The 23,811-nt window shown below is 36.1% G+C and overlaps 2 protein-coding genes across 2 annotated transcripts; both read left to right on the plus strand.

Moving 5' to 3' along the window:
• Positions 1-1,173: 1,173 nt before the first annotated feature.
• LOC123875446 (diuretic hormone receptor) lies at positions 1,174-16,490 on the plus strand. The gene is made up of 9 exons (XM_045921280.1): positions 1,174-1,345; positions 4,688-4,781; positions 5,773-5,875; positions 7,170-7,250; positions 8,722-8,801; positions 12,153-12,278; positions 12,810-12,998; positions 14,540-14,706; positions 16,287-16,490. Exons 1-9 carry the CDS (start codon positions 1,308-1,310, stop codon positions 16,297-16,299), a joined length of 891 nt encoding a protein of 296 aa, XP_045777236.1. The 5' UTR covers positions 1,174-1,307; the 3' UTR covers positions 16,300-16,490.
• A 4,509-nt stretch (positions 16,491-20,999) lies between these two features.
• LOC123875840 lies at positions 21,000-23,539 on the plus strand. Its single transcript, XM_045921888.1, has 2 exons — positions 21,000-23,386; positions 23,506-23,539. The coding sequence occupies exons 1-2, from the start codon at positions 21,000-21,002 to the stop codon at positions 23,537-23,539; spliced, it is 2,421 nt and encodes an 806-aa protein (XP_045777844.1).
• Positions 23,540-23,811: the final 272 nt, after the last annotated feature.

Consider the following 23,811-nt stretch of genomic DNA (forward strand, 5'->3'; position numbering starts at 1 on the left):
TTATAATTATATAAATATAGCTAATTATGTGTATACTGAAAACTCATAAAACGCAAAAAGATACGTTAATGTGGTATCATATTGGTAACGAGTTTTTCAATTTTGGTTTTTCAGTTACCTATCCAATTCGAAGAACTGAATATTAGCTTTAAAAATAGCAATTAAATAATAATAGTAATAGTTTAGAGTATATTGCAATAACCACGTAATATCGTGGCTGTATTAAATGCATTAGGTAGGTAACAATTTTTATTCTAAAATTGTATTGAGGTTTACAAGCAAAAAACGCATAGGTACAGTTTCTAGTTAAGTATGTCAATTAAATAAACTTGAATTCAATTATGGACGTGAGAGGAAAATACAGCGTGGTACAGTACCTACTCTATACTGTCACTTGTCAGTGTACCTATATCTCTAATATAAAAATCATTTTTTCAGATATTGCCTGGTATTAATTTATGAATAGGGTAATATTTACGAATAGGTCAAATACTATAAATACGGAAAAGTATCTGTATATTTCAAATATTTCAAGACAAATCACTGCCGGCTGAACTAATCCCCCGTAGTAAAACACGTTTTAATACGTAATAACTGTTTATGTACTTTATACTGTAATCAAAGTATCAATACTGAGCGTATTGAAATCGTTGTTTACACAAAATGTAAGGTATATATTTACTGTTTTACGATCATAAAGTTAACTAGACAGAAATATGTAAGTTTTCCCTTTTGTAGGGTGAATAGTTCGAATCTCAATTATTTAGTGTAGGAAACTTTTCTTCGTTTAAGGCCGATTCACACCAAGCACGTACACGTAACCACGCGCGTAGTGACGCGCGTGAATCCATAGACATGACAGCACGCATTACGTCTACGCGAACGTTCACGTCACGCAAGCGGTATGTCATATCTCATACAGTTCCATACATTACAACGTCATGGTACGCGCTACGTCTACGCTTACGTGCTGCATACGCGTTTGGTGTGTCCCAGCTTTTATCGTTTATCAGCTCAAAATTTAGTTCAATGGTAATCTTTCATCGGGCCGACTAGTTTCTATATGGATGACTGACTAACTTTTATAGACAGACCTCAACCGATGATGATGTTGCGGTCATAAGTAAGTACCTAAGTTATTAATAAATGTAATTTTACGTCCAACAGAAAACGCGTCAAGATATTGTTTGGACGGCGTGTGGCATAACTATTCCAATTACTCGAACTGCACAGAGAGGATAGCCAACATATCGCCGACAGATGTAACCAGCCTCATATACCTAGCCGGCTACTCGCTCAGTCTAGCCATGCTGTCTCTCGCTGTGTTTGTTTTCCTTTATTTCAAGTAAGTAAAAACATACCTACATACATAACAACAAACATACAGAGTGTAATCAGAACGCTAGCAGAAACGATGAAGACTGGTGATAGTACTGATGATTACTGATAACATCACATTTAAAAAATCCTGTATTGTTTTAAAACATATTGCAAATAAAACATCTGACTGACGCTAGCGGTCAACGAACGCTCCGTAAATAGGGTTCCGTGAATAAATAGGTGAGGCATTGACCCGAGTTTTGCACGCCTATTTGTATGTAGGTACATACAATGTGGGTTTGAAAAATGCTAAATCACTAAAACTGTATAGGGTAGGTATTTTTTATCCCTGCAAAATACAGGATTCTTACAAAATTAAAAAACATAAATCCACGCGGACGAAGTACGACCAAAACCTAGAAAAAAATTACAGTTATTTTGTAGCAGTAAATGAGTACGCTACACTTAATTAATAGTAGTTGAGTTTCCGCTTTGAACTTAATCTTAATTTAGTTTAAGTAGCCTAGAGGCATAAACGAACATTTCTCTACCTACAGACCTGCAGGCTGTACCGTTCCTTGCATTATTACAACGTCATTTTAACTAAAATAGGTATCCTGGCTGGTCTTTCTTATTCACCAACTAGAATAATTCATGTAAAATTTAAATACACATAGCCCATTACCTTCTAAACTTATCTGGAGTGTTTTTAATATAAATACAGTTTTGTTTAACTTCATTCTCGTGAATGTTTTTGTTTAAAATCTTGCACCAAATGTTTCAATATTTTCTTCTGCTAAACCAATTCTTATTAATCTTTGCACACGAGTTTCAAACAAATTCTGTGATATAATATAATAAAATCAACCGTACTAGCTTCGACGTAATCATCAAAGTTTACCTGAAGGAAGTATAAGTCATGGAAGTTCAAATTGAGGAAATCGAGTAGGTAGAACTTTGTTGAAAGTTCCGTCAAATTGTTATCAGAGTTAAATGCGTTCAGCAATATCTCTCCCACAAGCTTGCTTCAAATTGGGCGACAGTCGCTTTTGTGTGAACTGACAAACTGTCGTATGAAACGGAGCTCTAAAGCCTTACAAGTTGTCAGACATCCAGAATTTATTGGTCTATAAATCTTATATCATGTCATTTATATATTTATTTTTATTCTCTAATGTCTTCCGTTTATTTTTGTTATCTACTTACTTGAATAATATGTCTTTGGCAATGTTATCTTGTTCTTTCTTTTAACCCCGGCCCCGTCCCAAAAAGAGGGGCATTATAAGTTTGACGTATGTATCTATGTATCTGTCTGTATCGTAGCTCCAAAACTAATGAACCGATTTTAATTTAATTTTCTTTGCTTAAAAGCTTGATCGAGAGTGTTCTTAGCTATAATCCAAGAATATCGGTTCAGCTGTTTGAAAGTTATCAGCTCTTTTCTAGTTACTGTAACCTTCACTTGTCGGGGGTGTTATAAATTTTTAATTTACACTTGTTACTATTTGGCGATAGCTTGATAGGAGTATCTATAAACAAAAATCTTGCAGATTTCGTGAAATAAAATAGTTATTTTTGATAGCCTTTTTATATCTAGTTTATTATCTTATGTTTCCGTGATTTTATTAGGGTTTTGAGCACTCAAAATACTTACCTAAAGATAGTCCAAGCCTAGATGAATAATAATAAATAATTAATAACAAACTTTGTATTGTAAAGCAAAGTATCTTAAGGATATAACTTTTGTAAATTTAAAAATGATTGTTTTTATGAAGTCTCTATCTATCTTTTCATATATCTGAAAGAATTCCAGTCCAATTTTTCAACGACATTCGTTGACACAAGGTTTTTTTAAATGAATATTCATGCGCAGACTAACTGTAAATGAAACTTTCATTTATAACTCAATAGTATTAAACCCACATACAGACTGGGTCCAAGAGTTGGTGGGAAAATTTGATACAAGCTAAAAGTTTGCGTGCACTGTACCTACTTACTTCCAATATAATAAAAGTAGTTTCCAAGAAACGAAAACCTCTTATATCATTTTATCTTACCTGAGTATTATAAAAGTTTCTAGCGGGTAGAAAGCGGATTCGCGACTCCTAAGTTTCTTAAATTACTATTTGTAGTAAAATAAAAATCTCTTCTGCTTTCTTCCAGTCCATCTGTCCCGTTGGTCCTATTTTCACAGCCAGTTTAAAAATAAACGACAATAGCTGTAAAATATGTAATAATAAAATTGAAATTCTGCACAGTGATCCATGCTACACAGGAGCATAATGTAACGTTGAAAAATTTTCAATGTTCCTCCTTAAAATGAAAAGCGAGACCTGAAAAATATATACCCTCAAGTGATACCTTTTTGAATAGATATTTCAAAATCATTATGAGTTTTTCATTCCCCTACCGGGAATCGAACCCGAGACCTCACGAAAGACCACAGTGCCCCAGGTAGGTCGTCAAACCTCCCTTATTCTGCCGCCTTTTAATACACGACTGCTCAAAAAAAAAAGGAGTGTAATGTTTTAATAAGGGTTCACTTCATATTGTATGCATGCATGCATGTAAGTTTCTTTTTCCGCCATAATTTTTAAATGCCTGAACAGGTTTGAAGGGACCTATATGTACAATCTTTTATTCTTTATTTATTTCCATTAATGTCTTACATCATTAAAAAGATTATAATATTACCTACAACATGAAGCCCCGTCCGGGCGCTGCAATAGTATATCCTTACATAGTACTTGTTGTTCTTGTTTTTCCACCAGCTCTCCAGCACATAGTAGTTCAGCTCGTAGTCGTAGCCGTAATAAGACGCTCGAAACTTTTGTGTTCGACTCCCATTGTTTGTTGTACTGAATGCGGTAGTCGTCATTATCTGATAATGCAGTGTTTTGAAGCACAAATTCATAAAGGCTTGTTGTAATTTGTCTACGTATAATTAAATTATTATCTGCGTTTGCCTTAATTTTGAATAGATTTGTAAACTTCTAAGACAACAGATCAGTGTTATTATGTTTAGAAAAGCTGTATAGTAATAATAATATTGAAATAGTTCGATCATATCGTTTCCGGTATTCCAAGATTCCGTACTAAGCGTAGGTACCTATTATAAAACTTCCTCTGCGTGGAATTGTTAATATTAGATATTTTCCGCGATAAAACATACCTAGTCTATATCCGTCTCCGGTATGTAAGTTAATTCTTGTGCCGTATTTCGTCAAAATCATTTAAACGAAAAGAAAACAGGCAGACAGACACACTTTAGCTTGTATTATTTTATACTTATAATGGCCAGCGATGGGTTGAGATGGGAGATGAGACAAACTGGATTATTATAATATATCTTGATTGTTTGTTTCAGAGATCTCAGGTGTCTTCGGAATACAATACACACAAATCTAATGACGACGTACATATTGTCAGCTTGTAGTTGGATGTTAAATTTAGCATTACAGGTAATCAGTTGCCTAATCAGCTTAATTAACTAGTATATTGTTATATTGAAATGACATGCCTCTCCTGTCTATTGGTTAGCATGTTCAATTGCGGATGAAAAATAGTAAGGTACTAGGTACCTATTGGATTTTTTTAAATATATACAATAGCAAGCAAACGAACAGGCGGATCACCTGGTGTTAAGTGATCAATACCGCCCATGAACATTTGCAGCACCAGAGATACCACCGATGCGTTGCCAGCCTTAAGTAAAACCGTCGGACTTGTGCCTGATTTCTCTCCGGTCCTGTCGGATTTCTGTACCATCCAGCTATAAAAGTTAGGGGATAAAGTATACACCTGTGTTGGTACACATAATATTGTGCACCATTAAATCTCCCGCGCAGATCGCTCTATGGAGGTTGGCCGCCGAGGGCCGTGGCCGAAGAATTTGGAAAATGTATTATATTGTGTTACGTTTAAGCTGTACAGAAACATAATATTTACCACCATTTGTTTTGTGGAAAAATTCCCACTATTCGTAATCTGAGATCTCTTCCAAGAGATCGAATATCTTTAGATTTTTCCATCTCGCTTTTAGAGAAAAACAATATTAAGTAGATTGCCGATTAAATTATCTATTTTCATAGTCCATTAATCTAAGAGGATTTATTATTAGTAATTATTTTAAATGTCAGATGTATATATTCTTCTTCTTCTTTGTGAGTTTGTGAATTACAGCTCTTTATTGGCTTAAATTGGATCGAGTGCGGATTCTAGATTTCTAGATGACACTTCAATTGGATTTCCCAGTAGATATCGAAAGAGAGCCATCTCTTTCAAATCATTTATTTACCCCACTTTTAGTAGGGTTTTATATTTTTAGGGTTCCGTTCCGTTCTACATATCAAAAAATATTTTTAGCTATCACCCACTTGAATAGCTTTTTGAAAATTGGCTGAAAACCTTGACATCTAATCGGTTTCGTATTAACAAGTCTTTTTCTTTCAGAACTGGTCTGATGAAGCCAACCAGGACCAAACGTCGTGCATGATACTCGTCATATGCATGCACTATTTCTATCTTACGAATTTCTTCTGGATGTTAGTTGAAGGTGAGCAATAAAATTCTAATAAAATAAATACCTACTGCACATAAAGCCGTACCTACTTTACAAATGCAAGAGTTTGTCTGTTTGTTTAATAGTTTTGCACGGCTCATTCGTTTAACCGATTTTGACGGAATTTGGCTAAGTATATCCTATGGACGGATATAGGCTTATAGGTCCGGAAAATCTAGAGCTATCACGGGATCAAAACCGATTTTGACGGGCTATATCCTATGGAGTATGGACGGAAATTGGCTTATAGGCTTTTGTTCCAAAAAATCTAGTTATCACGAGATTTAAAAAAAATCTAAATCTACCTGAATGAAGTCTGGTATCATTTATTTGGTACAGACTACAGAGATAGCTTGGATCCTGGAGGTGCACGTAGACTACTTTTATGCCGGAAAAACAAAGAGTTCTCACGAACTTCAAAAAATCAAATCCACGTGTACGAAGTCGCGGGAATCATCTAGTAGGTAGTCCATAAAATCAACTTGTTTCGTACATTTTGCACAATTCGACTACAAACTTCGGGCACCCAGTCTGCCGGGAAAACGTGGTAATTAATAAAACAGCATCTTCACATTAAATATTACCTAAAATATGGTTCAGAGCGTAGCTCGCGGTCTACACCGTGAAAGTGAATTTGAATGAAGCCATGAAGGAACCTTGTGGGAATTTAAATTTTTGATGTCGAAATTTCATCCTTCCGACAAGATTCGGAAGAGTAAATAAAAAACAAGAGTGTTGGTCACAGTTGCGTAACACCAGATCAAAATCAAGTATTCCTCGGAGGACTGAATTAATTTACATAATCAACCATCTATGGTTACATTTTTATAATATGATTTTATCAACAGTTGCGAATTCGTTTAAATGAATCTTTAAAAAAAAACAAAAGAAATAGCACCCTCGAAAATAAGATAGCCCTAACGAACAATGATGGATTATGGTACTAATAAATAATTTATCAGAAATCGATCTGTCAATGCCTCTTTCGCGAAAAAGACCCTATGTGGCTCCAATACTGACACCTACGAATTTCTGATAACACTGCTTGTGTTATACTTATAATTCAATTTTATTTATTAGTATAGATAATGTATAAGTAACTCGGAAAAAGAAGGGTAACTTCTAACTAAATAAATAACAATGTATTTTAAACTCGCTATAGCGAAGCGAAGTATGTTACGTGGCCTCGGCCTCGGGGGTCGGGGGTTCGATCCCGGGCACCTCTGTATAAAAGAATGTTCCGTACAAATCCTTCCTTCTAAATTTCACATGTAGTTATTCTTTTCAGGTCTCTATCTTTACATGTTAGTTGTAGAAACGTTCACCGCAGAGAACATAAAACTGAAAGTCTACGCTACTATCGGATGGGGTAAGTCTCAAAATTGTTTTTCAATAAGCCTTCCGGTAAATTGATTCCTTCCGGTAAACTACCTAACCACTAGTTTTTTGAACTCTAAGCTTAAAATTCTCCTTTTTTTAAAGTAGAAAGTCCCCTTCCAGGTTAGCCCGCTTTCATCATAAACTGCATCATCATCACTTACCACCAGGTGAGATTGCAGTCAAGGGCTAACCTGTACATGCATTAAAAATATCTGAAAAATATAGGTTCAATAAAATATTATAGTACGAAATACGTATAGCTAACCAAACCAAATTAATGACAACTCTTGTCCACTTGGAATGTGCAAAGTGTGAATGGAGTCATTGAACAGCCAAGCTGATTCTTTCCTCAAGAAATAATGCCACTAGAAGAAGCAACTAACCACATTGAAAACCCTGTTTTGTTGTATTTTTCCTTTGTAAATAATTTCAAGAGCAAAAGGTTATGCAGCAATGAAATTCGACTGAGCCTTGTACTCCTTGGCTCTATAAAGTCAAAGGGCTTAAATTAAGGTTGAATATTTCAACGGCCGGGTTCGGAAAGTCTGCCCCGCTTAGTGGAATCAAATCCCCAAATTACCAGCTCCTTGATATTTTGGAGTTTTAGAGCTTATGCGGATTATTAATTTTAGAGATACTATACCTACTGATTATATTCAACACGTCCGTGTTTAAAATTTTTGGGGCATGACTTTATTCAGTAGAAAAATAAGAGTTTTACGTTAACAGGGCTCTCTCCGTCACTCGTTTCATACCATTTCATACAATCGTAGTTCCAATTTCATTTGAATACTAAACAATACAACTAAACAACTAAAGTCCATGAAATTTTGCAGACATATTCTAGAAACTAATATCTGTGTCTGTGGTGTTTTAGATTTTTCTAAAAATATGTAGTTTTAAAATTACAGGGGCTCAAAGATTTGTATGAAAATTTTAAGACCGCGTAACTTTGAAACCGAATATTTTAACAGAAATCTGGAAAACCACAGACATAGATATTAGTTTCTAGAATATGTCTGCAAAATTTTATGGACTTTGGTTGCTTAATATTCAAATGAAATTGGAACTACGATTGTATGAAATGGTATGAAACGAGTGACGGAGAGAGCCCTCTTAAGCCACGCATCACATACCGCACTATGTTGTGATGTATCGTAATGCGACACAAGGCGATTCAAGAACTATTAAGAAGTGCTCTCTTCTAGTCCATTGATTGTGGCGACTAGCGGCCTGGCGCGCTCTGACTTGTCGATCGTCGTGCTAAATTGCGTGCAAATTGCAACACACAGCAACACAGTAACATTGTGATAACAGCTTTATTAATACTTTATCGTGTTTATAAGGTACGAGTATAGGTCTAACTAATCATTACTGGCACGGGGTACTTAGCTACTTATATAAATATTAGATAAAGCAAAACACCGCTGTGTTAACAAATGGTATATTTTCGTTTTTAGGTGCTCCAGCCATATTTATCACAATATGGGTCATTTGCCGATGTTTTGTCTCAGTGGTGCCAACAACCGATCCAGACGGGGTAAGCTTCTAAAACCTGAAACAAATACAACGCGTGACTTGATCCTGCACGTTACATTATACGCTCGTGTGCAGTGTCCGACAGACGACTTGAACATTAACGCGATTGGCTGGTGAAAATGGTGGATGCACGCGATTGGTTGATCTGTCGGTGCGAGTGCACACCATTGGTTGCTAAGCTGACCCTTGCGTCCTGGATTCGTCAACTTCCCCCATTACGCCGCGTTAATGTTCAAGCTATTCAAGTTTGCCTGGCACTGTCTTTGATTTGTAATACAAGAAATTATATGAAGCACGTCACACTGCAGCGCACGTGTCCATCCATCCCAACCTCATCCTAAACTGTGGTCCGAGCCTGTAAAGCCCACACAGTACCTATACTAAATCCGAATGGATATATTGTGGACTAGCTGTGCCCGCGACTTCGTTCGCGTGGAATAGTGACTTTTCGCGCTTTATATAGCCACGGACGCTCAGGCGCGAGGCGCCGTGATTCTTTAAATTGACATAACTTTTTTATTTATGAACCGATTGATATGAAATAAACACTAAATCCTAAGTGAAGCTTACTACAATATATTAGTGAAAACCGTATCTAAATCGAATAAGCCGTTTCTGAGATAAGCGTGCACAAACACACAGACAAACAGACAAACAGACAAACAGACAAACAGACAAAAAAAAATTAATTACAATTTCGGGTTCGGCATCGATATAATAACAACCCCTGCTACTTTTTTTTTATATATTTCCATTGTACAGACACCACTTTTCTACAATTTTATTATATGTATAGACTATGGATCCCTTCGCCGCCGCGTATATGTCGCGATGCTGAATGTGTTTCAGAGATACTTGATATAATTTAAAATGTATCTTTATATTATAAAAAGATAAGTATCCGAGTAGTACTAAAAAGTGTTTTAAAATTTTATAAGCCTCTAAAAGATTCGCCTCTTAACCGTTTTGATGTGAAACGTAAAATCTCTTCGAAATAGTTTAAAAAAATTAAAGAGTTCTAAAAAACAGATGTAAAACAGCCGTAAAAGTTTGTCAACGCCCCTAAAAGGTTCGTTTTTAAAGTTATAGGTTTATTATATTATAAGTTTTTTTAAGTAAAAGCTCTCCGAAGTGTTAGTGTAAAACTTTTATATGAAAGTTAAAAAAGAACTAATTTTTCGTGGGCATTTCTCTTAAGCCGCCAACCGTAGCAAAACGCCCTTTCAAGTATTCGTCGCTTTCAGAATTAAGATTTAGCGAAAAGAATTTTTTTGCAGATTCTTTGTAACTTCTGACGATTCTTATTTATACACGTTTTGAATTTTAATGGTCGACTTGGCACAAACGAAATTCTTTATTAAATCGTCTTTTCCTCAGTATTTGCATTATTAAAACACAGCTATCTTCTTTGAATTGATAGCACGTTCCGATGCCACGTGGAAAGTAATAAGACTCCGTGCGGGTCTCGATATTAGAAATATCTAATTGGCTTAGAATGAAAAAGGAGCATTCTTGATAATTTTGTAATCAAAATGTAGAAATATATTCCCGCGCGATTCTGAGAGTTTTAATATCTCAATTAATCGAAAAAACGAGCAATAAAATATTATATTTCAGTAGATAAGATATTATGAAAGGCCGGCAACACATCGGCAGTTCCTCTGGTGCTGCAAATGTTCATGGGCGGCGGTAATCACTTAACAGCAGGTGACCCACCTGCTCGTTTGCTCTCTATTTTTTTTAAAGATATGTATTCTGAAAAACTGAAAAATAAGTTAATTAATTCAATTTCTTAAGTAAGTTATTTTTCAGTGGATTTCTTGTAGATTCAAATAATAATTTATCATGTATTGTGCATAGATTCAAGGCCAGACTCAATAATTAGTTTTTAATCCTCAGTTAGTGAGAGAACTTTAAATTGGCTGAATGCAGCTTTGAGATATAATTTGCAAAGTTGTTTCATGAGGCTTACAGTTGATATAAATTTTCTTTAAACTTTAGATTAAGCCAGTTAAGAAAAAATGGGGTGAAATTAATTAATTTTTAATTGGACTTCACTTTGATTAAAAATTCTTTTTAGTTCTTAGAACGAGACTGAAAAAACGGACTCTAGTTTCTCATTTCTAAGCTTTTATTCAATTAATCCTTAGTTTTAGAGAAAACTTTAATTAAATTGAATAAGTGCAGAGTCATGCTCCAAGCGTTAAGCAAGATGGCGTTGTGTTTTTTTAAACCGTGGTGTTTTCTGCAAGCCAGTTGGCTATTTCTTCTATCTTCAAAAAGAAAATCCTAACATCGCATTCTTAGTACTCAAAATCCTCATCAGGTATCATCAGGATCATCAGATGCGTAAAAATAATATGTGAATAGAGATCAGCCCGGCTAGCGTGGGCAGAATGACATAGGTACCGACCTCATCTAAGTTAGCATTTCTACAATCTAATGCGGCTGAATATACAGTATTGGAAAAACTGACCAAGTGTGTTTCAAAACATTCATTAGGGTTCCATGGTCAATTTCTAAAAACTTTAGCGGTCATTATTTCTCAAATGGTAGCTTTTATTCTCAAAGACTGTCTAAGAAACTTCGCAAAACAAGGTATCGTTAATTGGAGTAGTAAACGAAATTTTTTCAAACCAGTGTAGTAAATATTTGCAAGTTAATGACAGACAGCGCCATCTTGATGTGATTTAGTAAACTAATTATTTCGGGAACACAAATCTTTAATTTTTTGCGTGTTTCGAATTTTTTCTTATAGGTACTTGTGCTATAACACATTGCTACCTACATGACTAGGTCAACGGGAAGTACCTGACGGACAGACAGACAGAAAGACAAAGAAGTGATCCCATCATCATCATAATCAACCCATGACCCTCTATCTCTATCACTACAGAGTATTAAGGGTCTCCTTTCAGAATGAGAAGGGTTTTGACCCTATTCTACCACGCTGGCCAAGTACGGATTGGCAGGTTTCACACACCTTTGAGAACATTATGGAGAACTGTCAGGCATGCAGGATTTTTCAGGATGTTTTCCTTTACAAACCAAGTGATATTTAATTAATTATTATTATTCAAAACGCACATAATTCCGAAAAGTTAGATGCACAGAAATCCAAATATCTATGGTTAGATGTGTGTGCCCGGCATCGTACCACCGATCTCCGATTAGGAGGCGGACGTCTTAACCACTAGGCTATCTTAGCTGTTCATTCTATAAGGGTTCCTTTTTCCCTTTGAAGTACGGAACCCCAAAAATAAAGAAGTCATTTACTCAGGGTGGTGTTCAACGCAACAAAACACGTTAGGTATACCTACCATATTTTTTTATTTTTTTGTGTTTTTTTTAGTTGACGATAACCGGGGAGGCTAAAATGTGCCAATGGATTCACGAACATCTAGTGGATTGGATCCACAAGGCGCCAGCGCTTGTTGGACTTGCCCTAAATCTATTTTTCCTCATTAGGATAATGTGGGTGAGTATTTCTTACATCATATTCTGTGATAGTCTAAGCCTGCGTGATTTTTTTCAATTAAAAGTCAAAGTCTTACTATCAATGATGCTGAATTTGCAATACAATGATATAGTGGTGATAATATAATTATAGTTACGTAAACTTAAAACTAAAGCTACGAGGCTTCCAAACGCACCCGTGTCTGAGAAGAGCCTACAACAAACTTTATATTCATAATATTCACACATTAAATAAATTCCTTGTTACATATTTTTTTTCTTACAGAACACCTACTAATGTATTATTTCAGAGAATAAATACCTCTATGAAATTCTTAAAATCCTTTTACACATTGCTCCAACTCACTCGACGAATTTGTCCCAGGGCTACTTCGCATACATTTCCCGCATGTAGCCTGAACTGACAGGCTTTCTGACTTTGTTTTTCATACAAACATCAAAGGATTTTGTCTGAGATAGGGATTGGGTAGCAGAATTGCCGAATGCATTACACAATTGAGTTCTGGAGCCTTTACTGTTTCTATTTTACCAGGTTCTCATAACAAAACTTCGGTCAGCGAACACACTAGAAACGGAGCAGTATAGGAAAGCAACAAAAGCGCTGCTGGTTCTCATCCCACTGCTGGGCATCACCAATCTGCTGGTGCTGTGTGGACCGAATGATGACTCGTGGTTCGCGCATGCTTTTGACTACATACGCGCTCTAATGCTATCTACGCAGGTACGTTTAAATGACAGAATACTAATAATATTATTAATATTCCATCCTTTTATACCATCCAGACATCGCTAAACAGCGATAAGGTGGCTACCAAATTGTATACCTATACCTACCTAAACCTATCATTAATTAACATGGACTACGGAGGCATAAAACGTAGATTAAAAAATATATTTATCCTACAGACTTGCCAGCCACTTGGCCTACGGCCGGCGTACCTACAGCCAGCGTTAACTGGCACTTGTCGAACGCATTTCACTCGCACCGCAAAACACTAGTCACGGCTTCGTGTCATTTTTTTTATTCAGATACAAGTTTGCCCTTGAATGGAATCTCATCTGGTGGTAAGTGATGATGCAATCTAAGATGGAAGCGGCTTAACCTGGAAGGGTATGGCAGTTTTCATACTCCTTTGAATTCTACACATTTAATTTGGTTTGGTTTCCCATCTCATGTCAGTTTTTCGTCCTTGACAAAGGGATATTTACACTAATATTTCGTGGGCACGGACTGTTACGACCCGAATGAAGAACGAGCATAAAGTTATAATACAATGTCAGTGTTTGCAAGGCATAATATTTAAGAATGAAAACTTTTCCCTTAAAATAACACTAAAATTTTTGTAAGCAAAAATATTAATTGTTGTTCTAAGAGAGAAGAAAGCTTACCACAAACAAATTTACTTTACCGAAACTTAAGCGTCTAATCTCCCTTTTAGCTACTTAAAATCTGCTTAAGAAACCGCAAGCCCACCTTGTACTTATCTACGGTGTGTTTTTGTTTGGAAATAGGTGAATAAAACATTTACATTTTGACTTTACGGCCTTACTGTATAAATTAGAGCTAGATAAAACAACGGTTTAAATTATTATTGTGCACGTCGTTTCTATTGCGAGCTTCTATTTAAGCCATAGTTATTTGAGATGATTCAGATTTTTTTAATTATTGATTCAGATTTAATCTAGACCACTTTCTTATAAACACTAGCGTCTGGTGCGGAGACGCATACTATTTTAAGGACTTGATGCGCAGAGCTAGGACAAAGGATGTGTTTTTGTAGGAAGCATGCTAAGTACCTATTCGCAGTCTTCTAAGCCGGACTTTAACCTGAAACCTCATTTATTTATTACTAGAGGATGCCCGCGGCTTCGCCCGCCTGGATTTCGGTTTTTTAAATCCCACAGGAACTCTTTGATTTTCCGGGATAAAAAGTAGCCTATGTCCTTCCCCGGGATGTAGCCCATGTCTGTACCAAATTTCATCAAAATCGGTTCAGCGGTTGGGCCGTGAAAACGTAGCAGACAGATAGACAGACAGACAGACAGACTTTCGCATTTATAATATTAGTATGGATTAATATAATACTTACCCTCTTCACTATAGCATATGCCTGATAAGGTAAACTGTTCCTACTAATATAAGATCTTCAATATATAACAGTCAAACGATTTAAATGAACCAACCCTGTGAAGTGTGAACTGGTCGTGCGCGTCTTATTTTATGCTGTCTGAACTAGTACTTAAAATGATTTATCTTTACAGGGCTTCACCGTTGCTCTGTTCTATTGCTTCATGAATACAGAAGTACGACATGCGATTAGATACCACGTGGAGAGGTGGAAAACTGGTCGTACAATCGGTGGTGGAAGACGGAGAGGTGCTTCATATTCCAAGGACTGGTCTCCGAGATCCAGGACTGAGAGTATCCGGTAAGAACGCAATAAGCATGTTCGATTGTAATGATATGTAAACCTAGTTACGTTGACCAACGCGTTTGGCAAACGTGAGAAACGATTGCGAATTGATTAGATCCTTTTATGTGTCAGAAAATAAAACTCATACCATTCAGCATGCTGGCAAATATACGCCAAAATGTGGTTCCTACACATTTGCTAAGCGCGTTAGGCTAACATGCACTTAAGACCAACTGCATGTAACTAGGCTGTTATCTTAAAAATATAGTGTTTCACGAATTGATGTTAAGACTTTTCTATATTATTCTTTTTTGTCATTTCACATGCACTCAATTTGTATAAAGAATGCATTTTATTTCTTAATACAATATATTTTATATTGTAAAGCATTCCGCCATAAGTAAGTAGGCAGATACTCGTTTCAAACTTTTCAAGCACTCACTTTACAATAAAAAGTTTAGAGCTTCAGTAATTTTGTTCTTTTCGAAGATCTTACTGCATGCTACTGTTATTTTTCATCTATCAAGTAAAGCAAGTTAATAGTTTGAGACTGAAGATAAATCTAGCAGAATTCCCTGTGCAGGATATCTGCGTGCGGAATACCGCTCGCAATTAATGCGGGATTTCAATTCAATTTCAATCTATTAACATATTTTTTTGTAAATGGTAAAACCGAACATTCACAACATATTCCTTACACACAGCACGTGCTAATGACCGATTTTCCTTTCATTCCGCACTCAGAGTTTATCAGGTATCAAGACTTCATCTGAGCATATAAACGCTGCGCATGTTTTATGTGATGAGCACATGCTTTACATGCATATTGTAAAATTGCTTTTTATGGTCACATTTTCTGCATACCTAATATGAAAGGACAAACTGAATAGTTGACATAACATTGTTCATTAAATAAATTCGAAGACCAGAAAGAAAAGATTTTCCGATCCTATACTCTAACCGTCAGAAAATAAGAACGGAAAATCCTTTCTTTCTGGTCTGGTTAGAGTCTAACGGACCGAAACTGGAGCGGGTCAGCTGGTCTCAGTTAAAAAAACGTGATGGAAGATCTTAAATTTGTTCTACTAGGTACCAATCGTATGAATTAAAAAAAAAACACGTAAATTCTCTTAACAGGGCTCTCTCCGTCACTCGCTTCATACAATCGTAGTTCCAATTTCATTTGAATATCAAGCAACCAAAGTCTATGAAATTTTGCAGACATATTCTAGAAACTAATATCTGTGTCTGTGGTGTTTTAGATTTTTCTAAAAATATGTAGTTTTAAAATTACAGTGGCTCAAAGATTTGTATGTAAATTTTTAAGACCGCGTAACTTTGAAACCGAATATTTTAACAGAAATCTGGAAAACCACAGACAAAGATATTAGTTTCTAGAATATGTCTGCAAAATTTCAAGAACTTTGGTTGCTTAATATTCAAATGAAATTGGAACTACGTTTGTATGAAGCGAATGACGGAGAGACCTCTCTTAAGTTGTCGATATGTGCAAACTTATACTGAGCCTACAGTTGCCAAGATTTATACGGTCTCATTCCCAAATCCATATTTGATCAGCCATTTTTTCCCATTAGGCTCACGGTATGAAGATTCATGGACACCGTCCCGGTAACTCCGCCGGTGCTAACGAAAACAGGCTTTATTGCATTTACGAAGAGAATTAAACACAATGGACTTTATAAATAATGTGGATTTGGAGGAAATTTTCTACTTATTCCTTTTTACTTTGTTATATTTTACATTTCTTTACAATAAATCAATGTTTTAAATCTGCTTTATGTCTGACTTTTTTTCTGCCTATGCTTTCTCACTTCCTTTACGTCACGGGAATTTGCATGCAAGATATTTATTTCAGGTAAGCATGTTTTTTTAAGAAGCGAACACATTACTGTGCGTGGTAGTGTCAGGTGTGATCGGTTGTGTTGTGACGCTACAGAAGGCGATCTTACATTTTAGGGACCATAAAAAAACTGATTTATAGCAAAAAATGAGAAGGAAAAATTTGTTTCCTTAATGTACAGAGAAATAAATGGCATAAATGAAGTTTGAAAATAAACTAAGAATGTTAATTTTAAAAAAACGTATACATTTCGTATATATACGTTTATACGTATCATATATTGTTTATTTCAATTATCCACACAATAAAAATTCAGAAATAATAGATATTTGTAGCATTTTTCGATTTTTTTGCAAAGAAATTGTATCCAATCGTATTTCCATTCCATAAAGAATTGATTTAACCCCTAAAAAGCAGATAATATGCCAATATCGATTATATTTATATTTTTCAAATTATAAGCTTCCACATGTCGCAAAATGTTGAATATAATATATAATATAGTGCCTGTATCGTAGGGCTATTGATCGATCGTTGCGCCAGATTGAGATGTAGCACACCAGTTGCCTCGGCGCAGTGATGTGTTTGCACCTTTAATATTTTGGTAATAATTCTGTTTTTTAACTATTGCATCATTAAGTATTGCAGCTTGGTATAATTCAAACTGTGAAATATGAAAACATTTATATTTTGCTTATATTAAATTTAATATATGCCAAAATATTATAGTAGTACAATGATATCTACAACTTTATACTTATACATAAAATTATATAAAATGCACTTCTGAGTGAATTAAAAAGCCTTAAGCAACTTCGTCTACTTTTTGGTATGATTACAGTTAAGCGCAAGCTTTATATTAGTTAAACAAAATAAACTACACATATTTATTAGAAGAACCTATAGAAAATATACATCAAGAGTTTTAAAACCAATAATTGACTTGAATCGATCGATGTGTGAAAACCAAGATCTAAATGTAAAATACCTTTGGATTCTTACTTTGATTTTCCCGAATATTATCGATTTATTTTTGGATCTTACTGGTGTGTAGACCAGGTAGACTATCAACTACTGGATCTATAAGTACCATTTTTATGCCAAACAATGCTTCAAGATACAACTCATACATTTATATCGCTGCAACTCATTCAAAAATAATAAAAAATAATGCCGATATCGCAAATCAGTTGGAGAGCTGAACTTGCTTTTTTCGCCGATTTTTAAATTCAACGCTTGTCTCGTTCAAAGTTTGTGCTTTAGCACTTAATTGTCGGCAGAAAGCGGTTCAGTACACTGATCCGAAGGTTATGCTCAATGCTTTAGTAAATACTTCAGGAAGCGCCTTCTAAGCCCAGCTTTGTGGTAGGTTGTACAGCCACCCTTCGAAACGGGAGTCGGCGGCTTCCGAGACGACTACTACAACGCTGCTGGTGCCACGGATGTCACTTGCCCCTCACCACGACGGCAGACATCTACATGCTGTAAGTATATGTTAAAAGTAAATGCCCATATACACAGTTGTCCAATGTATTCGTCAAGTAGCGGCCAATGTGTAAACGGCAATTGCGCCAAGATTCTGTGATGTTCTTATATGTAATACCCCAACCCCGTAATAGTCAGCCAAGCGTATCCTCGCGAAAAATAAACGCCAAGTAGCATAGTAGTACATTGGGCCAATGTGTCGTATCTTCAGTGTAATGTCTGTAGATATTTCATAACATTAGAAGCCAACATAATAACATAAGGGGTGAATAAGGTTAGGTTCTTCGATCATAGGTATAGTAGTTCGGTTATAGTGTGGATTCGCTTGTTCGAAAGCTGGTTTACCAGGATGGTTCTTCTTGACTAAAATAATATAATTTTATTTAGTCAAGAAGTTCATTCAGGATCACATTCTGTATTTATTTTCTATCGATTTTTTCCCATCCCCGGTAAGGTATCCTCTACAGATATCACAAGTCACGATCGAGATAGTACGATTCAAAACCCGTCCCCTTGTATAATTATCTTCATTGCGCAGGATTACATAACAAGCGGGAGTGCAAGCGGTGAGCAGTCGCCGGTGTGAGGAGGTGGGCGGGGGAGGCTCTTGCGCCTGCGCACTCTGCCCGAGGAGGACGCCCCTCCCGCCTCTCCCGCCTTCTCCATCCCAAACACCACTGCACTACACCCATCATCCAGCTCACAAACATCGACGACGTCCGAAAACTCCAAGCACAACTCCCAACATAGCCTGCAAACGTTCAAAAACAGCCACAATAACTGTCAAAAGGACACGATTGCAAACGGTATGAATGACAGCTGTCAAGCAAGAACACTCCAGTTCGAAAACAACAAAGGCGTTGCCACCTATTTTATTTTTCCCAATGTTACTGATGTTTCTACCTCAAACTGCAATGATCTCATATCGACAACTGCAAAGTTTCCCATTTCACCAAACGGTCCTCAGAGACTTGATCAAAATTAAACGCTCCACCACAAAGATGCGTTATAGTGGTCGATTTTAACGCAATGCGTTTGTGATTTCTGTTTTAGTACATATGCGATGTCACACTGCTGTGATAAATATGAAAGATGTGATAGAAAGATGTTTGCGGCCCGCGATCGCGCGATGTCAACTGTTCCCAGTTCCATTAACGTCCGTTAGCAATGTTTAATCTATCTGTAATCTGAAGATAAGTTATTTAGCAACGTAATTTGTCAAAAATTGTATGGCGTTCTTGACAAAAAAATAACCTTGCCTAAGTAGTTACTTAAGATAAGTTTATTTACGGACTACAGATAGATTGAATATTGAAAACGGACGTAATTTACCTCCATAAAAACGCATGCGATCTTACGCTAATGTTAGTAGGACGCAATTAGGGTGGGCATGCCTGTAGCCGTACACACCCACATTGAAAACATCGGAAGATATTTAAAAACGCAGCTGCGTGGCGAAGACGCAAGATATTATTACCGCAATAAAAATGTGATATTATCGACCGTTATATCACACCTATCTGGTAGAACCCATAAATGGTGTAAATATTTAATACTATGCCAAAGGTCAAAGTAAGTTTAATTTTAATGTAAATAATGTTAGATTATTATATTATGTGTGTATATTTAAAGTGAATTGATGCGCTGGCTGGGACAGTAATATGTTATTGTGTAAAATTAATTCATTATTTTCGGGCTTCACTGTTAAAATTTGCTAAAGGTACGGCATTAATGGTAATTTGTTAAAAGTAAAATCATTGTCATTTTACCTTAATTTGCGTTTATCTGTATAGTCTGTACATAAGAAACCTACTAATAATAATAATTATTATTATTATCCATCCATACTATCCATACTGCGAAAGTGTGTCTGTCTGTCTGTCTGTCTGCTACGCTTTCACGTCTCAACCGCTGAAAAGATTTTAATGAAATTTTGTACAGACTTAGGATACATTCCGGGGAAGGACATAGGCTGTTTTTTATCCCGGAAAAACTAACAGTTCCCGCGGGATTCCTAAATACTCATCCGCTTGATCGATTTGTATGAAAGGTACCGAGATAGCTTGCGTCCCTGTAATTGACATAAGCAACTTGTTGGCGCGCGGACCAACGAAGAAATACGACAGCGCCCGAACGTACACGAAGGGAGCAGCCATATTGAACGGAACACTAGATCAAACACAGCGATACGTCGCGTCATCATTTTTTATTATTTTCTTGTAAATTAATCCTTGGATCATTAAACTAATCATGCTATCTACCTCAGTGTTTTAAATACAAAACCCAAAGTAGTGAAGAAATTCAAGTTTGTTGTGAACCGTCAATCTACATCAAAAATCAAGAAAATCAAGGGAAGACAAAGAAACGTCCATTACCAAACAAGTTTATGGTGACCTCCACGACGTGATCCGAGGGAAGTAATGCTCATTCCTATATACATCTTTATTTCTATACATCTTTAATCCTATACATCTTTAATCCTATACATCGTTAATCCTTCTTTATCAATTTTGCTTCGATTTGTCGACAAAGGTCGACATTTTTATCGTTTCAAACGAGTTACAAACATTCATTCCATCAGTTTAATTTCAAAGATTTCTTTAATACAAAGTACAAACAGCATCTAATTAAAACTGTACCATCTTAATTACAGTGCATTATTAAGTAATATTTCAATAGTAAAACATAGATTCGCCGACTATTTTCAGAGTCGAGTGGTGAGAAATAATTCACCAAGTGGCGGTCGGTCGCATCATATTTTCATACCTACTTCCCAAACGCCGGCCGAGTCGCCGCGCTGACTGCGGGTGCCTGCATCGAGTAAGCCGTGCCGCACAGGTGGATTACTTAATACGCCCGGTTTGTACGGGGCTTCGAGGTTGGTTGATGCATTGTTTTTATTATTATTTTTTAATATTTTAATTTTTTCTTCATATCGTATATTGTTGTTTGCGCTTACAAAATGACCGAATTAAAAGATCTTATTGCGCAAAGACGACGCGTAAAAACACGCATTACTCTTTTTGAAAAATACTTAACGCCTCTTTTAGAAACTAAATTAAATAAAAGTCAATCTAATGAATTAAGTTTAAGGTTGAGTAAGTTTCAAGATCTGTCATATAATTTCGATGAATTGCAATCAAAAATCGAGTCTTTAGATATTGAGGACGAAGGCCTACAGATGAAAGAAAGAGAAGAGATTGAAAATAGATTTTTTAAATTAATAGCGCAAGCACAAGAAATGTTACAAATTTTTGAAAACGCATTAAAAATCGAATCCGGATCGGTGTCTGTCAGCGGATCCGACCGGTCAAAGCATCGTGGGGTAAAGTTGCCACCGCTTAAAATTCCTCCATTTAACGGGGACCAAAGTAAATGGATAGAATTTAGAGACATGTATTTATCGTTAATACACAATAATGATACCATCGAGGACATAAATAAATTTCATTATCTCAAGTCGTACCTAGAAGATTCAGCAAGCGCAGTCATAAATTCTGTCACAGTATCATCTATCAACTACTCAACAGCTTGGTCACTTCTTTGTGACAGATACAATAATAAGCGACTTCTGATTAATGAACATATAAAAGGTTTATTTTCTATAGAACCTATCAGTAGGGAATCCGAACAATGTTTACGTAATTTAATTGATAACATAACCAAAAATTTAAATGCCCTAAATTCACTAGGAGAACCAACAGAGCATTGGGATTCTCTGATCATTTACCTGGCTTCTTCAAAACTGGACTCATCTACAGCCAGAAAATGGGAGGAGTTTAGGAGCACCCACGACAACGTGAAGCTTAGTAATTTTTTTGAATTTCTGCGTCAGCGAGCAACAGTGTTGGAGACTGTTCATGCTAATAAACCCATTAAATCAGATAAACGCAATCAATTTGTTAAATCAAAGTCATTTATTGCAGCGTCACCTTCTTCACCTTCATCATCATCATCATCTTCGTATACCAACAAAGCATGTTTAGCTTGTAAGCTAGACCATAAATTATATAATTGCCCAAAATTTAAATCGATGTCAGTAGATGACAGAATTGCGAAAGTTCACGAATGGCAAATTTGCACAAACTGCCTCCGTGAAGGGCACAGTCATTTCAACTGTAGACTGGGTGGTTGCCGCTTCTGTAAACGAAAACATAATTCAATTTTACATAGACAGTCTTCTCTTCACTATATTCAACCACCGACACAAACATCTACATCATCATCATCGTCACAAAGTCGCGAAGGAACTACTACATCACTTCCAACATCTAATATTAAAGTTCCTAGACATAACAGCTTACCTTCTTCCTCTTCTGGTCCTACCGATATGAAGGATCCTTCTTGCGTTGTTAGTATGTCTTCTGTGTCCTCAAACCAAGCTCTTCTGTCTACGGCTTTGGTAAAGGTAACAACTAATGGCAAATCATTTACATTGAAAGCTTTATTGGATAGTGGAAGTCAATCTTCTTTTATAACCGAAGCTGCACGAACGAAGATTGGTCTACCAACAGTGAAAAACTATCTTCGTTCGGTATGCGGTCTCAACAATTCTGTAATTAAGATTACCGAACATTGCAATATTGTCATCCACTCTACATACAACACATTTAGCATGCCTGTCAGATGCTACATCATTCCTCTTATTACTGACAAGCTGCCTCAAGTCAACATCAATATCGAAAGTCTACAAATACCTAACCACATCCACTTAGCGGATCCCAACTTCTTTGTTTCTTCAGAAGTTGACATGCTTCTCGGAGCTGACGTCTTCTGGGATCTACTTTGTTCTTCTAGATTTAAATTGGGTCTTCATATGCCCACACTACAAGAAACTCAACTAGGTTGGATAGTTGCTGGCCCCATGGGGGGGAAACGTAGCAACACTTCGGATATTTATTGCAACTTCAGCAAGGAAATACAACAGCAACTTTCTAAGTTTTGGGAGCTTGAAGAAGTACCTGCAGAAACGTCTTCTTTCAATGAACACTTTTGTGAAAAACTATTTAATGAAACTACTTACCGAGATAAAGATGGGAGATTTTGTGTACAAATTCCTTTCCGCGATTCAGCTGATACTCTAGGTGATTCCTATAATATTGCTAAAAGGAGATTAATTCAAGTAGAAAAAAAATTAAGTAAAAACCCGAATTTACGTTCAGAATACAATAAATTCATGAAAGAATATGAAGACTTAGGCCATATGTCGGAAGTTACTGATTATGATGATCATGGCTGTTTCTTGCCGCATCATGCAGTAATTCGAGAAAGCAGTGAAACCACGAAGACTCGAGTTGTATTTGACGCGTCTTCAAAAACCTCGAATAATATTGCACTTAATGACATACAGTACGTAGGGCCGGTAGTCCAAGATGACTTGTTTTCCATCTTACTTAGATTCAGACAACACAAATTTGTAGTGTCAGCTGATGTCGAAAAAATGTATAGACAAATTTTGATACATCCAGAGCAACGTCATCTTCAAATGATTTTGTGGCGTGAGAGTGAAAATCTTCCTATCAAAACATTTAAACTCAACACTGTTACTTACGGTACTGCGTCTGCTCCCTTTCTCGCAACTCGATGTCTTCTAGAATTATCTAAAACATGCAAAGATGAAACAATATCAAATTTAATAAAACATGATTTTTACGTTGATGATTTTCTATCAGGCTGCAACTCAGAACAAGAACTTCTACATATTATAAACAAAACATCAGAAATCCTTAGTTCTGCATGTCTTCCCTTGCGTAAATTTCGTACTAACATACCTT

Source organism: Maniola jurtina, chromosome 20 (assembly GCF_905333055.1).
Source record: "Maniola jurtina chromosome 20, ilManJurt1.1, whole genome shotgun sequence".
NCBI lineage: Eukaryota > Metazoa > Arthropoda > Insecta > Lepidoptera > Nymphalidae > Maniola > Maniola jurtina.

What these genes read in the sequence shown, in the direction of transcription:
- LOC123875446 (XM_045921280.1), top strand. Translation starts at nt 1,308, where the DNA reads ATGCTGTCTCTCGCTGTGTTTGTTTTCCTTTATTTCAA. An exon ending in CTACGCTACTATCGGATGGG is followed by an intron (nt 7,251 to 8,721) that starts GTAAGTCTCAAA and finishes TTTCGTTTTTAG; the next exon opens with GTGCTCCAGCCATATTTATC. An exon ending in CAACAACCGATCCAGACGGG is followed by an intron (nt 8,802 to 12,152) that starts GTAAGCTTCTAA and finishes TGTTTTTTTTAG; the next exon opens with TTGACGATAACCGGGGAGGC.
- LOC123875840 (XM_045921888.1), top strand. Translation starts at nt 21,000, where the DNA reads ATGACCGAATTAAAAGATCTTATTGCGCAAAGACGACGCGTAAAAACA. An exon ending in ATTGCACTTAATGACATACA is followed by an intron (nt 23,387 to 23,505) that starts GTACGTAGGGCC and finishes TGATACATCCAG; the next exon opens with AGCAACGTCATCTTCAAATG.